Below are 16,254 nucleotides of genomic sequence, written 5' to 3'. Positions count from 1 at the left end.
CCAGGGTTGGGATTTTTGGGGAAGAACAGAGAATTCCTGCTGGGTTTCCAGGCAGCTCCAGCCCTGCAGTCCCAGGTCCCCATCCCGGGCAGCTCTGTGGGTTTGGGTCCCTTGCTGTCCCCTCGCTGTCCCCTCCCAGGCCAGGACCCTCCGCTCCCTCCCCCAGCAGCCAAGGGGGATCTGATCCAGGGCATCAATTCCATTTGTGGGAATTTGAGGGAATTTGAGGGATTTTTTCCATGTTTGGTTCCCCTCCCCTGCTGTGCCTGAGGCAGGGACAGGCCCTGAGTGGGGCTGTGGGGATGTCCCCAAGCTGTGGCAGGGCCTTGTCCCCCCCTGTCACCTCCAGGGCGTCTGAGGAGCCTCCCAGTGCGGAATTCCTCGGTTTTCTGTGGGGTTTGCAGGGCAGGAAGGGCCGGAGCAGAGCTGGGGTGGCCGTGGGGGGATTAAACTGAATTTCCCAGGGCTGGCGTTGAGCTGGGTGGCTCCAGCTGCCTCTGGGGGCTGTGACACCGAGGCGGTGGCGGTGGCAGCTCTGCTGTGATGGCCAGCAAGGGACTGGGGGACCTGGGGGTGCCTGGCTGGGGCCAGTGGTTTTTGGGGCCAGTGGTTTTTGGGGCCATGTGAAGCAGACTGTGATGGTTTGATGTGCCGGAGGCCAATGGCTCTAAGAGAGAAGCGTTGGACGCCCTGATTGAGTTAAAAAAGGGAATTTTTGGGAAGAAGAGCCCTTTCCAGGTCTGTCCCCCGCTCTGGGCAGGGTTTTTGGGAGCAGCGCTGGATTTCCGTCCTCATCCTGACCCCACATTGAGTTAAAAATGGATTTTTTGGGAGGAAGAGACTGCTCCGGGTCTGCCCCCAGCTCCGGGCAGGGTTTTTAGGAACAACGCTGGATTTCCATCCTCATCCCGACCCCATGGAGCCGCAGTGGGCGCTCCGGAGCTGCGGGAGAGCCCTGAAAGGGTTAAGGGGCGCCGGAGCCGCAGGGATCCCACCCCGAGCCGGGATCCCGCGGTGCTGATTGAGCTCCGGGCCCATCAAAGGCTGCGCTCGGCCCCAGCCCCGGCGCTGCCCGCTCTTTGTGCGCACGGCGGGGATGTCCATGCGGATGTCGATGTCCATGCGGATGTCGATGTCCATGAGGATGTCCATGAGGATGTCGATGTCCGTGCGGATCTGGATGTGGCTGTGGCTCCTCCGCAGCCCGGCCTGGGCCCTGCTCAGCCCCGCTCTGCCCTCGCAGCCGCTCTCCCAGGACCATTCCCCGCTGCGCTCGCTGGGGCTCAGCGCCAGGCCCAGCCCCAGGAGCCCCGCGCCGGTGCCGCCGCTGCTCTGGAGCATCTTCCACAGGCGGAGCGCCCGGCCCCGGCCGCAGGCAGCGCCCGAGCCCTGCACGGTGGAGGAGCTCAACGTGCCCGGGAACATCGTGCGAGTGCTCGCCGACCAAGGTACAGCCGCGGCCGCGTTCGGGCTGCCCCGGGCTCCGCTCCCTCCTCCCTGCCCCGTGTCCCGAGGCCGGAGCCGGATTCCAGGAGAAATCCCTGCGGGATGGAGCCCTGTGGATGCTGCCGGTGATGGTGATGGGGTTGGAACCCCGGCATGGGGGTGAGGGGGGCAGCCGTGCCTGGCTCTGTCCCGGAGCCCCCTGAATCCCTCCCGAGGCGCGGCTTTGATCCCAGGCCTGATCCCGAGATTGATCCCAGATCTGATCCCAGGGATGGGATGCTCGACCCCCAGGCTGTGTCCCCCCTCCTCATTGTCCCAGCGCCTCTGGCTGACCCCGGGGCACATCTGGCTGACCCCGGGGCACATCTGGCTGCTCTGAGCCGTTCGCAGTCCCCTGGGGACTGTTTGATCGGTGTCCCCGAGGGCTCAAGGCATCCCAGAGCTCTTTTCTTTCGTGGTTCCAGTTTGGCTCGGGCTGGCTAAACCAGGCTAAACCCAAATTCGCTGCTGTTCGTCCTCTTTTCCCCGATCCTGCTCAGCCCCAGCCCAGCCCTGGAGCTGATCCTGCTCATCCCGAGGATTCCCCCAACCCCTCTTGGAGCCGATTCCACCCAGCCCCAGGGTTCCCCCATCCCATCCCGGAGCCGATTCCACCCAGCCCCAGGGTTCCCCCATCCCAGCCCATCCCGGAGCCGATCCTGCTCACTCTGAGGGTTCCCCCATCCCATCCCATCCCATCCCATCCCATCCCATCCCATCCCATCCCATCCCATCCCATCCCATCCCATCCCATCCCATCCCATCCCATCCCATCCCATCCCATCCCGGAGCCGATCCCGCCCATCCCCGCGTCCAGCCGCCCCCACCGCTGTTTCTCCTTCCTCGCCAGGCCGCCTCCTGCCCGCGGGGCAGCCCCAGCCCCGGCTGTGCCTGCGGCGGCTCCTGCTCTTCAACCTCTCGGCGCTGGAGGAGGGCGAGCGCCCGACGCTGGCGCAGCTGGAGCTGCGCTTCCAGCACAGCTCGTACCACGGCCCGAGCCCGGGGCGGGTGCTGGAGCTGCGGCTGTCCCGGGGGTCCCCGCGGGGTTCGCCGCAGCCCGGCCGGGCCCCGCTGCTGGAGCGCTCGCTGGTGCAGCTGCGCCGATCGCTGCAGTTCGGGCTGGGCGCGGCGCTGCGGGGCCGGGCCGGGCCGGGCCGGGATCACCTGGCGCTGGTGCTGGAGCTGTCGGTGAGCGGCGGCCCCGGCGGCCCGCGGAGCCCCTGCGGCAGCTCCGCCGCCTTCGCGGGCGCCTCGCTGCTGCTGGTGACGCTGGGCCCGCAGTGCCGCGCCGCCCGCGGCCGGAGGAGCGCCCCGAGCCCCGCCGCGTCCCCCAGCCCCCTGTGCAAGCCCCGCCGGCTCTACATCAGCTTCAGCGACGTGGGCTGGGAGAACTGGATCATCGCCCCGCAGGGCTACCTGGCCAACTACTGCGGCGGGGAGTGCCCGTTCCCGCTGGCGGCCGAGCTCAACAGCACCAACCACGCCGTGCTGCAGACCATGGTGCACTCGCTGGACCCGCGGGGCACGCCCCAGCCCTGCTGCGTGCCCGTGCGCCTCTCCCCCATCTCCATCCTCTACTACGACAACAGCGACAACGTGGTGCTGCGCCACTACGAGGACATGGTGGTGGACGAGTGCGGCTGCAGGTAGCGGGGAGCGAGCGGGAACGATGGACGAACGGGGGAAATTCCTTTGCATTCCCGCTGGGAAATCCTCGCTGCGCTCGGGGGCTGTGCCGGGGTCGGGCTGGCGCTAAGGGCGGTGCTGGAGTAGGATTAGTTGGGATGGGGGTGTGGGGTTATGACCAAACTCGGTGCTGGGTCCCTTCTCCTCAGGGGATGCTGGCACTGGGCTGTGAATCCCAAATTTCCCCCTTTGGTTGTGCCAGGCACCCCCAGGGCTGCAGGTTTTTGGTGTTTTGGCTGTGAATCCCAAATTTCCCCCTTTGTTCGTGCCAGGCACCCCCAGGGCTGCAGGTTTTTGGGGTTTTTGGCTGAACTCTGCAGATTTCTCAGGGCATAAATGATTTTTCTGGGTGAATCGGGGCTGGGGTTGCCTGGGGTGCGGTCCAGCTGCAGGGACAGGGATGGGGTGAGCAAATCCCTTCCCAGGGGAGGCAGAGCCGGGCAGGAGCTTTCTCTGTGCTGTGGGAGCTGCTCTCAGAGCGTGGTTGGTGATGGGCTGGTTTGGGAACAGGGCTTGTGCTGGGTAGCCAAATGCAGTGGAGGTTTTGCCTAAAAATGAAGGTTTTCCCTAAAAATATGGAGATTTTACCTAAAAAAATGAGATTTTACCCAAGAAATCCGCTGGGATTTCAGTGGCTCTCTCCCCTCGCAGCCCGCCTGGGTCAGTATTAATTTACCTCATTAGCAAATCCATGAGCCCGGGCTGTCCCCAGTGTCCCCAGGTGGCAGCCGAGCCTCAGGCAAGGGCAGGGCTCAGAGCTCTGCACATTTTTGCTGTTCCGGGTTGGTTTTGGTGCATTTGTTGGGTTTTGTGCCGCGTGGCAGCCCCAGCCCCTCTGTGGTGTCCCCGAGGGGCACCAGGGACCCCAATTTGGGCCATTCCCATCCCTGAGCTTTGAAGTGGAAACCACCAGAGCGAGGATTTGGGGATTTTGGGGCAATGGAATCCCAGTTAGACTTGAATTTTTTTCTCTTTATTTTGAACTGTGAAGCCGTAGCGCAGCTTTGGGGTTTTTCTTTTGCTGCTTTCTCCTTGAGCTCTGATGGTTTTCCCACCTCCTCCCCCAGGGGAAGCACTGAGGGTTTAACCACTGGGGGGGCCTTGGGATGGGTTTTTTGTTATTTTGACACCCAAAATGTGGAGCCTTGGGATGGGTTTTTTTTTGTTTTCACACCCAAAATGTGGAGCCTTGGGATGGGCTTTTTTTGTTGTTGTTTTCACACCCAAACCGTGGAGCTGAAGAGCCAGCCTGGAGCAGCTTGAGCTGAATTCCCATTCCCAATCCTGCCGTTTCCCACCCTGCCCTGCTCTGCTCCATTTCAGTGTTTTAAGGGCTTAACTCCAGCCAGCAGGAGCCATTCAATTCTGAGTTTAGATGGGCAGAAGAAGAAAACCTCGCAGTGTTGCCGGGTTTGTGCCACCCTGGGGGGAGCGAGAGCCCCTTGGAGCCCCCAGCCCCAGCCCGGCAGGGCAAAGCCATTCCTGTGTTTGCTGCAGGGCAGGGGGAGCTCCCCCCACGCCCTGGGGCTGGAGGAGATGGGGGCCCTTCCCAGTATTCCCAGTATTCCCAGTTCTCCCAGTCGAGTCGCTCACCCCCTCTGCTATGCACACCCCCCCACTTTTGTACTAGTCTTGTGTTTAAAAGAAGTAATAAACTTGAAGTTTATACAATCAGACTAAAGCTTTAATGAACGTTGCATGGTTTCCTCATTGAAACTTAGGGGCCACCTTGAATGCAAGAGCTGTTTATTCTTTTTTTGTTGTTTTTTTTTTTAATTGATGACAAACAGGTTTTAAAACAAAACTGAGACAAAAAAAATTAATTAATTAAAAAAAAAAAAAAAAAGAAAATAGTTTTAACACCGTGCTAGCACTGATGTCTGGATTTGGAAAACTCAAAAAGAGTTTGAACTGCTACAAAGGAAAAAACCAGCACGAAGCAGAGGCAAGCATTCCCAGCAGTGAAATAAAGGGTGAGGGCAGAGGAGGGGGCTACAATACTCATGGAAAGCTTTGCACAGAGGGGTTCAGCTTAAACCTACCCGAAAATCTACGCCACTACGCTGCCTACCAAGGAAAAAAAATTAAAAAGCCCTTCGGCAATGTTAATAAATAAAACAAGTCCATCTCACGAGGAAGGAAGGTGGCCTGTGTCTCCATTCTTTCACTGCTTTAGAATCTAAACTCTGGAGGCTTTGGATGAGAAAAGAATGGGTTTGTGAGTTGAGATTTTTGTGGTTTTTGCAGTTTCTGCAGCTCCCCCCCGGGCTGGGGGTGCTCCACACCAGGGCTGCTCTGGGGCAAGTCCAGCAAACCCAGGGCAGGATCTGCAGGAAGGACAGCAATGGAAGGGTCTCCCCTCCCCGGGTACAAAAGGGGCTCTGAGCTGTTTGTTAAAGTACATTCAGATGAGAGGTATTTGAGTTTCCCCCCCAAAAAAAGGACTAGAAACACTTGGAGCCCTTTGAGTGTAAAGCTTAACTCAGGCTGAGAACAGCCAGGCTCTGATCAATCTCTGCTGCTGCTGCTGCCCAGCTGGGAGGTAGAGGCTCCTCTGACTCAGGATCTGCTAAGAACGGGGCTGGAGGAATCACTTCTCTCGGTGCTGCTCCTAGAAAAGGTCCTGACAGAAATGAAAAGCTCCCAAGTGTTCCCTGTGAGTGTTTCCCACACCTCAGAGCGTGGATGGCTTCTCCTCCCAGCCCTGCTCCCAGCTGGGCTCACGGCTCTGCTGCACAAAGCAAAGCCTCAACAAACTCCCTTCCCCTGAAGATTCGCTCCAACTCCTCCCTCTGTCCTCTCCTGCCTCCACACCCCAAAGCCTGACCCATTCTCCCAAACTAAACCCAGCTCTGTCTCTCAGAGGCCACCACCTTCCACCACCTGCCTGCTTTGTCCGTTTGTCCGTCCTGCTCCTGCAATGGCGTGGAGCCTTCCCTTCCATCCAAAATAATCCCCAATTTCCACCGGTCCTCCCCAGGGCTGTGGGGACCAAAGCAGGCCTGGCTGCACCTTCCCTCCAGGGCCGAAGGGCACAGGAACCCGTCCCCTTTCAAGCATAAAGTTCATCTTACAGAAAGGCTGTTTTTCACAGAGTAGAGTCCAGACAGTTGCCAGTTAAAGCATACAGAAAACACTTTGAAACCCTCCTGCTCGAGCACGCAGGCTCCTCTCACTCTAAACCTATCCCATGTAGGAAGAAGAGGCTGATTGCTGCAACTTGAAATCACACTGAAAGTTCTCAAGGATGGTGCTCTAATTTTTGTTTGAAACATATTTTTTTTTCGTTTTTTTTTTTTTAAAGTTTTTTTTTGTAATATAAGCTTCTCAGAACAAGGATCTAAATCTCCCAGGTCCACCACTAAGAATTCAGAGACAAAACTTCTTAAAAAATTCAGTGCTCTTTTTGAAAGAATCTCTTTAAAACCACCTCGTTCAGAATGTGGGCGACACGATGACAACAAATTTCAGAGCCAGTGTTGGACAACAAAACCTGCACCTCAGAGTTGAGCAGCAGCTGATTTCTGCTTGGCTGGCTCTCACCCAGGCAGGGACTTTCTCTCTCCTTTTTTTCCCCCCCCTTTCTCTCAGATACTCTGCTTCTAAAATGTAAACAGTTCCTGCTAAAATGTTTTCAGTACCCTCACAAAACGAGCCCAACTCTGAGATGAGGGTTTTCCTCTCCCCATCTGCTCTGAAAGGTTAATAATGCCCTGCTCGCCAAGAGAAGTATGGAATGAAGTGAAACCTGCTTTGTTAAGGCCCTTCTCCGGAGCTGGGGGGACTCAGCTGAGCACTCTGCTGGGTGAGTTCCTTCCTCAGGGCTCTCTCTCCTCTCTCAGGCTCCGTGGCTCAGTGAGCTCCAGCAGTGGCTCTCTCCTCTCTCGCGCGCTCCTCTCTCTTCTCTCTCTCCTCTCCGTTGGTTGGTTTCTTTCTCCTGTTGCTCTCACACAGTGGTGCTTCAGTTTTAGCAGTGGAAAACAGGTATCCATTTTATTTTATTTTTTTTATTACCCAGAATAAAATGCTGATGAACTAAGCTCCACACAAGCTTAGCTCTTCTTCCTCAACCTGGGGGCACAAGGAGAGCTCAGTTAGGGGAGCCCTGCTCACCCAGCCAGGCTTAAACCAGGGAGGGGACAGCTTAAACCAGAGGAGGGACAGCTTAAACCAGGAGGAGGGGATAGTTAAATAAGGGAGGGGACAGTTATAATCAAGGAAGGGACAGTATAAAATTAGAGGAGGGAACAGTTTAAATCAAGGGGAGGAGACAGTTTAAATCAGGGCATGGGGACAGTTTGGCTCAGGGGAGGGGCACAGGGGTGCTTACACTCTAATACTGTGACAGTCCCGTCACTCCACCATGTTGATAAGCTCGTTCCCCCTGGTAAGTTGAGTCCTGTGACAGCGCCACGTCAATCTGGGATTTAAACTCATCACCAAGGTAACTGTCCTGCAAGGGGAGAGGTGAGGGAAGCCTCAGCATCAGTGTCCAGCTCAAGTGCAAGGCAGAACCAGGTTAACCATAAAGCTGAGAGCATTTGGGTGTTTTAAACCTGCTTTTTTTGGTGCAGAATTTCCCTAAATTGAGGGGTTTCTGAGCTGTTTGTCAGCTGAGGCAACATTTCCCTTCCATGCCCCCATCAGTGCAGTGCAAACGCTGCAGCTGAGTCACTGAGAGCAGTTTCAGTTTCGTTTCCCTCAGCAGGGAGGAGGTGCAGGCACCGATCACCCCCACAAACCCCAGGCAAAGCTCCTGATATCCCAAACTCCACTCACCTGGGATAATTCCGGCTGGGAGAGCCCAGGCTGGCTCATCTGAGAGGGCTGGCTCATGGAGATGTAGCCCTGGGTCAGGGGGCCCTGCGAGAAGGGCTGGGACACCACGTCCTGGCTGGCCTGGCTGTTGGGCAGGTTGGACTGGCTGGCGCCAGGGATCCCAAAGCGATTTTTCTGCCGCCCGCCACGGCCCGTCTTCCCCTTGGGAGCCCCACGGCCTGCAAGAGACCCCCAGGAGCAGTGAGAGCCGGACAGGCACAGCCTGACCCCCCGGTGCCCCAGGCTGGCGTGCCCTCACCTGCAGCGGGGCCGTTGGCCTGGCCGAAGTAGCCCGGGGGCGGCATGGGGGGCATGACGAGGTTGAAGGGGATGGGAATGTTCATGGCAGTGACGTGGCTGGGGCCAGCACTGATCATCCCAATCTGGTCGTGGGTCTGGAAGTACATGTTGGATGGACGCCCTGGGGAGAGAGAGCACAGCAGGGGCTGCAGGGATTGCTCCAGGAGCAATCCCCAAGCTCCCCCTGCCAGAGGCAGCAGCGTCTCGGCCTCGCTGCTGATGCCACACTAGGACATTCCACAAATCCACCTAACACAGGCTCATCCACAGCTCCTCCTCCTCACAGCACCACCTGAGATCCCTGAAATGCTGCTCACTCTACTTTTCCCCTCAGTTTGCACCTGCTCTGCAATTGTCAGGCTGATTCTATTTACAGAGAGCCAAACCCAGGCTCAAGATTTTCAGCTCTCAAATTCATCCCAAACATTGTCAGTTGTTAAATTAAATCTCAAACATTTCAGCCCTCAAATTCATCCTGAGCATTTTCAGTCCTTAAATTTGTTCCATTTTCAGCCCTCAAACTCATCCCAAAGATTTCAGCCTCAAATTCATCCCAAACGTTTTCAGCCTCAAATCCCAGACACTTCAGTCTCCAATTTACCCCAAATACTTCAGCCTCAACTTCATCCCAAACATTTTCAGTCCTTAAATTCAATCCATTTTCAGCCCTTAAACTCATCCCAAACATTTTCAGCCCTCAAATTTGTCCCAAACATTTTCAGTCTTCAAACTCCATCACTTCCAGTTCTCAAATTCCATTTCTGTAGTTTGAAGTTCAAACCTTTACAAATTCAAAATCTGCACAAGTTTAAAAGCTCTTAAGAAGTTTCAAAGTTTGAAGTGTGTAAGATGTGACCCCTCAGGGGCTGGTTAGGGGAAAAATAAACCTTTAAAAAGTGAATTTTGGGGATTTCCTTTACCTTGGCTGCTGCGGTCGTAGACAGAGCCGGGGATGATGGCCTCGCGTGCATCATACATGGCAGTGGTCATGAAACGGGCACCCTGCAGGGATTTTGGCAATTAGCATCCATCCTCATTCTTTCCCCACTAGAAAACCTTGCACTGCAACCTCAGTGGAAGCTATTTTGGGTAAAAATCCATAAAACTCCCCAGATCGCACAAATGTTGTGGAAATTAATTCTAACACATAGAAAACCTTTAATTATTATTTCAGCCACATCCTGAACACCCAAAGTAAGATTTTCCAGCAGCCTGTCCCAAGCTGTGAGACATTTGATGAGTTTTCAGTCTATTCTGAGGCCCTGGCAATTCCCTTGCTCCATTCACTGTCCTGTGGTGGCTGCCAAGCTCCCCCAGTAGTAATTTGTATAAAACTTGCAGCTTGAGGGTTAAAAGTGAGTTTTCCCTTTCTACACAAACCAGTTCCTTCATTTCATTTCATTCACCTCAAGATGTACCCCCAATAAAATCCTGCAATTAAAGAGAAATGATGAAGCTTGCTCCGCCCGGGGACAGCAGCAGCTGCTTCCCCTGCAGTCACGCTGCACCAAAAGGCAGCAAAAATGGAAACCCGTGGGGGTGTGAGGCTGTGTGGGTGCCTCATCCCGCCCATTCAGGATTAATTAAGGCATCAGGGCTAATTGGCTGCTGTCAGGAGCAGGGTCACTCACAGGGTTGATGGTGTTGACGAGCTTGCGGGGTTTGCTGAACTGCATCAGGCTCTCCCTCAGGTTGTTCAGGGGCCCCTCCACCAGCACCTTCTGCTCCTTGTAGTAATTCAGGAGGTGATTCCAGAGGGGCTGCTTGGACAGGGCCTTGGGGTTCCCCACAATGATCACCCCGTACCTGCGCACACAGAGGAACCACGATTCACTGGGGATTTGTTACAAGGATGTTGAACAGAGCAGCCCCTGGGTTCTTCTCTCTGGGAGCTGCAGGAGGAGCCTGGTGCAGCTGGAACTGCTCACAGCAGCCATTCCAGAAGTGGCTCAACACCTGGGAGGAGGCTGCAGTTCCTGCAGCAGCACAGAGTTCCTCCTTCAGGCTCACTCTGTGTCCCACCAAACCCCCAGGGCTGGATTTAGGCCTTGGGAACAGCAGGGAAGCCAAGCAGCACCATGCTGGGCTCCACCTCAGCCTCTCTGCAATCAGAAGCATCAAAAAAACCCAAATGGGCACAAAATGGTTGTGGAAGTGATAAAGCAGCAGATGAAAGGAAGGGATCTGTGCTGGAAATGGGAAGGACTTCCCCAACGTACTGATGCCAGATGGTGGCAGGGGCTGAGACGAGAGATAAAAATGGCACAGAGTGGTTTGGGTTGGAGGGACCTTAAATCTCCTCCAGTGCCACCCCTGCCATGGCAGGGACCCCTTCCAGCTGCTCCAGCCGGGCCCTGGGCACTGCCAGGGATCCAGGGGCAGCCAGGGCTGCTCTGGGAACTGCACCCCAACCCCTCGCCACCCTCAGAGGGAAGAATTCCTTCCCCAGTCCCCCCAAGGAAGGCACTCCCCGTGTCCTGTCCCTGCACCCCTCCATGCCCGGTTCGCCCCACCTGGCTCTGGTCAGGGCCACGTTCAGCCTCCGGGGGTCGTTGAGGAAGCCGATGCCCTGGTGCTCGTTGGCCCTCACACAGGACAGGATGATGAAATCCTTCTCCCTGCCCTGGAAGGCATCCACACTGGCAATTTCCACTTCCTGCAACACAGGAAAACACCTCAGGCACGGAAGCAAAACAGCTCTGCCACCAGCAGGCACTGCCAAAGGGCCTGGCCAGCACTGAGCCTTCCATCAGCTGAGAAAAATGTTGTTTTTGGAGGGAGGAGTGATTTGGTAATTCCTCTGGGCACTGAGCAGCTGCCCCAGAGGGGAACAGGGACTCTCAGTTCAGGAGAAATTCCTTTCATGTTCAGCTTTATGGTCCTCCTGTTTCCCAAAACTGTGCAAAGCAGCTCTTTGCTTGAGGATGTTGCCAAAAAGCTCTGACTGTTCCAAAATGTTGGAGGATGAAACATCCAAATTAGCTCTGAGAAACCTCAGTGAGAGGGACACATCATTCCTGGCACAGGGAAAAATATTTCCACCAAGTTTCCCTGCAGTGAAAACACTGCTCAAGTTCTCAATCTTGCAAAACAAGATCATATTGAACACAAAATTGTCCTGTTTGTAGCAGCTCATTTTTCTGTTTGGTGGAGGAGTTCCACTGCTGGCAGGATGTGTTCCCAAGCACATAAATCGTGTGGCCAGCAGGATTTATGTGCTTGGTTTCCTGCACGTCCCTTGGCACTGAGGGCTGATGAAGGCACAAGGTTTTCCACAGTGACCTCTCCCTTCTGTGTCTCACAGGATTTGTTACAGCCTCTTTCCACAGAGATTTCAGCAGGCCTTCCTCCTTCCCCTGTTCCCATGGGTACCTCCTAACTCCTCTCCTTGATTTTAACCAAAACCAACTCAAAAACTCGATCAATATTAACCAAAACCAACTCAAAACTTCAAAAAATTGACCGATATTAACCAAAACCAACTCAAAAATCGATCGGTATTAACCAAAACCAACTCAGAAATCCCAAAGGCTGAGCCTGAAGATGGAATAAAAATGAAAACCATTGAGGATTTCCTTTTGGGCTGTGTGCAGCAGTACCTGGTAGAGCTTGGTGTGCAGGGAGCCACTGAACTGCATGTACTGCACCAGGTAGGAGCGCTGGCCCTCGTAGGGGGTGATGATGCCGATCTGGTCGGGCTTGGCCCCAGCCTTGAGCAGCTTGGTGGTGATCTTCTCCACGTTGGCAGCCTCAGTCCTGCAGGGGCACAGCAGGACAAGGAGGGTCAGGCCAGCAGGGCTCAGGTTTTAGCAAGTTAATGGGGTTTAAAAGGCTCCCATGTGAGGGTGCTTCAATGGAAAGATCAATTCTGCTCAAGCACTGCAATTAATTCAGCTCCAGCTCCTCGCTCTGGACATGCACAGAGGAATTTGGGCCAAAACCAACATCCCAAAGGCCTCAGAACCACACAGACTTCACCTCTCCCTCCTCAGCACTGCACAACAAACAGCAAAACCTCCTCAACTCCAAATGGGATTTCTTGCTGCAGTTAAATGTACACAAGGAACTTTTACAATCAGCATCATTCCAAACATCCCCCAGATCCTTCAGCTGCTTTATCTTAAAGCTTTAAATATAGAATGTTTTGAATGTCAATGCCCCCTATCAGCCAGGCATTGTGCTGTTTGTTTGTGCACAATCTGCTCCACTGTATCCAGTCTTGCACATGCAGCTCAGGAAACAGACTGAGATTAAAAATATCTCACTGATATTTTGTTCACAACTTGGGCTGGTTTTCCTGCCAGCCACGTGAACAACCATGACCCAAGAGGAGCAGATTTTACATTTATTTGTTGAAATAGAAGGTTGAATATGCAGAAAAAAGGGATAGGATAAAAAAACAAAGTGCATTTCCATCCCTTTAGAAGTAAATCTGAGATTCAGGATTCTGCTTGAGGAGTTACAGGAATTCAAAATGTGACTTGATCAGCAATTCCTGCTGGCCCAAATTCACCCACACCAGGCACTTGATCATGGCCTGCTCCTTCGCTACCCAGTGAGGTGAGGTGGTGCCTTTTCCTCCTGGTTTGCTGTGAGAGGAGCCCAGGGAAAAGCAGCTGGGGCTGCAAGCCCTGAGGGAGGCTTTTATTACACCACAAGTGAGGACTGATCCATGAGGAGCCACCAGCCCTGCCCTGCACGAGGCCAGGGCAGACTCCAGAGCTCACCTGTTCAGGTAAGAGGTGCCTGAGCTGGCAATCTCCTCCTGGCCCTGGGTCACGTAGAAGAACATGGGCTTGTCAGGCTGGGGCCACTGGAAATCAAAGCCTTTCTTCACCCTGTCAGCTGAGGAGCACAGCAACAGGAGCAGAACAAATCAGCAACGCCACTCATCAATTTCCATATCAAAGAGCCTCAAAATGAAGCGTGATGCAAATTTTTTATTAAAAAACCAAACCCAGATGAGAGAATGCCTGCTTTGATCCCTGCTCAAGATTTGCAGCTCTCCCCAAAGGCTCAGAAACCTTTAGTGTCACTCTCTTTTCAGATATCATTTTCATATAAAATCATATTCACTCTCCAGATTGTTCCAACAGCACCAACACCTTCCAGGCCATGGAAACTGAAACTAGCAGGGCTGAGCCCAAATGAACAGGGCTGAGCCCAAGTGAACAGGACTAACCCCAAATGAACAGGGCTGATCCCAAATGAACTCAGCCAGGTTTCTGTGATGAAAAGGGAAACACTTGGCATGCCTACACTGGCAATGTGGCTGCTCAGTGCTGCTCCCTGCCGTGTCCCCACAGTCCATTCCCGCTGCGAGGCTGCCCCAGAGCCCCCTTACCTGCAGTGACGCCGTTCTGCAGCGAGCCCTCGTAGAAGATGTTGGAGGGGAAGGCGCTGAGCGCGGGGTGCATGCGGTACTGCACCTGCAGCCGGATGGGCCGGATGCCCAGCACCACCAGCCTCTCAAACAGCGACTGCGACAGCCCAGCCTTGGCCGCCTTCTTGCACATCACCACAGGGCCCAGCTGGCAGTGGTCACCCACCAGGATCAGCTGTGGGGAGGTTGGGGAGAGCTCAGTTTGGTGCCTGGAGGTTGTTTGGAATAACAGAAATATCCTACAGGAATATCCTATAAAAACGGGGCATCGTAATTTGGGATGGGAGGATCTTAAATCCCACCCCGTGCCACCCCTGGGGCACTTCCCACCATCCCAGGTGGCTCCAGCCTGGCCTTGGGCACTCCCAGGGACGAGGCAGCCACAGCCTCTCTGGGAATTCCATCCCAGCCCCTCCCCTCCCTCACAGAAACTATTTCCCCTAAATATAAAACCCAAACCCACTCTCTGTCAGTTTAAACCATTCCCTGACATATTAGGAATTAATCATTCCAACTTGTGATAGGCTAAAGCTCTCCCCAAAGGCTCAGAAACCTTTAGTGTCACTGTCTTCTCAGATGATCATTTTAATATAAAGACCTTGGTAACTCTCCAGATTGTCCCAACAGCATCATGACCCTCCAGGCCATGGAAACAGAAACTAGTAGGGCTGACCCTAAATGAATAGGGCTAACACTAAATGAACAGGGCTAACCCCAAAATGAAGAGGGCTGAGCCCAAATGAAGTCAGGTAAGTTTATGTTCTAGAAAATGAAGAATGTTGTGTGCCTGCACTGGAAGGTGGCTGCTTAGTGCCGGTCCTGCTGTGTTCCCAAACCCTTTTAGGGACCCCAGGGCTCTACCTGCTTTGCCCCCAGCACCACGGGCACCATGCACTCGGGCTCGGTGGCCTGCGTGCTCTCGTCGATGAGGATGGAGCGGAACTGCATCTTGGCCAGCCGGGGGTCCCCAGCTCCCACACAGGTGCAGCAGATCACGTCGGCGTTCTGGGCAGCAGGGAGCACGGTTAGCACGGGATGGGGGCACGGGGAGGGGGGGTAGCATGGATTTGGAGGGAACAGTCCCAGGGATTTGGGGGATCAGCCCCAGGCCCTCACCATGAGCAGCTCCCGCTCCGCCGTGCGTTTCAGCGCCCGGTAACGCTTCTCATCAGCAGAGGAAAGTTCTCCAGTCTCATCCTTGAGCTGCTGCAGCTTCTGAAGCTCTGGCATGCTGAAAAAAAAACCCAGGAATTTTGCTTTACAGCCCAACCAACTCTGCAGGATTGCAGTGCAAGTGATTTTTAACTAAAGTAAAATAAACCCATTAAGCAAACAGCAGTGCTGCAGTGACAGCACCCCTCAGCTGTGCCCAACACAAACACCAAAACCAGAGGTTTTTCCTCATTGCTCACCTGTCCATGTTCCTGATCTGGTTGTGCAGGGCCAGGAAGGACACGGGGGAGTCGATGGCCTCGCGGCTCTTGGCACACAGACGAACCACCTTGAGGCCAGTCTGGTGGATCTTCTCTGTCAGCTGATCCACAGCGATGTTGCTGGGGGCACACACCAGCACAGGCCTGCCAAAATCAGCCAACAACCTCAATAAACTGGAATTTCTTTCCACCAGACTTGCAATAAAATATAAGTAGTTACACATCAATAAATATGCAGGGGAAGGGTATTATGTGCAACGAGCCCAAGTCTCCCCAGACAGTACAGTTCAATGACAAATTATTTTTGTTTTTTAATTAAGGTGATTCTTTGCATGAATCAAGCTCATGCACAAGAGCTCAGAGAGCAGCTCTCACCCATTGCCCTGCCTGGCCAGGTGATACACGATGGTGGCTGATGTCACTGTTTTCCCAGTGCCAGGGGGACCCTGGATAAGGCTCAGAGGACGCTGCAGGACGGTCTTGACAGCATAAACCTAAAAAATAAAAAAGATTTATTGTTATTTAACATTCCCTGCACAGGCTTTAAGTTGTTTAACCTCTATTTATAAATCCTTTCTGTCATCCTGGGCACAGAGAGGAGATGAGGTTACCTGAGAGTGGTTGAGATCAGGGAGTCCCTGGGCTGTGAAGCGTTTTGGCAGCTGGCATTTGATGATGACATCTTCCACCTCATGGCCCAGCAGTTTGTGGTAAATGTACCCAGACACTGAGGTCTCGTCCACTGCAAACGTTTTCAGAGCACTCTGCATCCTGAAATAAAGGAAAAGCAGGAAAATTATTCCTAAAGATCAGTGTGAAGCACCCTCAGGTGTCCTACAGCAGGTATCAGACACAAATGGCAAAGAGAACAATGGCCAACACTCATTAACAGAATTAAAATCACAGAAATTACACTCTGAGAACTCCGATTTTGCTTTTTCCCCACGTGAACATTACAAGGTATTCTCAGAAAATGTGGACAGGAACAGCAGCTTTCGTGACACAATCTGGGACAGTAATTTCAGGTGCAAGAACCTGTGACAGGAATTTAGGTGCAAGATTTGAAGAAAATTTGCAGCCATAATGAATAAAATAATAGGATCAGAGGAGATAATAGTAATAGGATCTATTACTAATAGGAAATTCTAA

General features: G+C 53.8%; 2 protein-coding genes across 3 annotated transcripts in view; one reads left to right on the top strand and one right to left on the bottom strand.

The window, feature by feature from the left end:
- Positions 1-127: 127 nt before the first annotated feature.
- GDF1 (growth differentiation factor 1) lies at positions 128-5,313 on the top strand. Its single transcript, XM_063161211.1, has 2 exons — positions 128-1,448; positions 2,336-5,313. The coding sequence occupies exons 1-2, from the start codon at positions 1,097-1,099 to the stop codon at positions 3,133-3,135; spliced, it is 1,152 nt and encodes a 383-aa protein (XP_063017281.1). The 5' UTR covers positions 128-1,096; the 3' UTR covers positions 3,136-5,313.
- Positions 4,834-16,254, bottom strand: part of UPF1 (UPF1 RNA helicase and ATPase) — a 21,170-nt gene continuing 9,749 nt past the window's right edge. For both annotated transcript variants that reach the window (XM_063161208.1, XM_063161209.1), the window contains exons 10-24: positions 15,717-15,876; positions 15,481-15,599; positions 15,085-15,249; positions 14,789-14,903; positions 14,534-14,677; positions 13,634-13,847; positions 13,017-13,134; positions 11,889-12,045; positions 10,803-10,945; positions 9,921-10,095; positions 9,210-9,291; positions 8,249-8,410; positions 7,951-8,168; positions 7,502-7,624; positions 4,834-7,242 (exon numbers count right to left, since the gene is read on the bottom strand). In XM_063161208.1, coding sequence (XP_063017278.1) covers positions 7,505-7,624; positions 7,951-8,168; positions 8,249-8,410; positions 9,210-9,291; positions 9,921-10,095; positions 10,803-10,945; positions 11,889-12,045; positions 13,017-13,134; positions 13,634-13,847; positions 14,534-14,677; positions 14,789-14,903; positions 15,085-15,249; positions 15,481-15,599; positions 15,717-15,876 — 2,092 coding nt within the window. In that variant the 3' untranslated portion in view covers positions 4,834-7,242; positions 7,502-7,504. The remainder of the gene's footprint in view (positions 7,243-7,501; positions 7,625-7,950; positions 8,169-8,248; positions 8,411-9,209; positions 9,292-9,920; positions 10,096-10,802; positions 10,946-11,888; positions 12,046-13,016; positions 13,135-13,633; positions 13,848-14,533; positions 14,678-14,788; positions 14,904-15,084; positions 15,250-15,480; positions 15,600-15,716; positions 15,877-16,254) is intronic.

Source organism: Melospiza melodia, chromosome 7 (genome assembly GCF_035770615.1).
Source record: "Melospiza melodia melodia isolate bMelMel2 chromosome 7, bMelMel2.pri, whole genome shotgun sequence".
NCBI lineage: Eukaryota > Metazoa > Chordata > Aves > Passeriformes > Passerellidae > Melospiza > Melospiza melodia.
Note: the sequence above shows the minus strand (reverse complement) of the source record. Positions and strands in the feature narration are given on the sequence as shown.

Coding starts and splice junctions, on each gene's coding strand:
- GDF1 (XM_063161211.1), top strand. CDS start 1,097: ATGTCCATGCGGATGTCGATGTCCATGCGGATGTCGATGTCCATGAGG. Junction 1,449..2,335: donor GCGAGTGCTCGCCGACCAAG/GTACAGCCGCGG, acceptor CTTCCTCGCCAG/GCCGCCTCCTGCCCGCGGGG.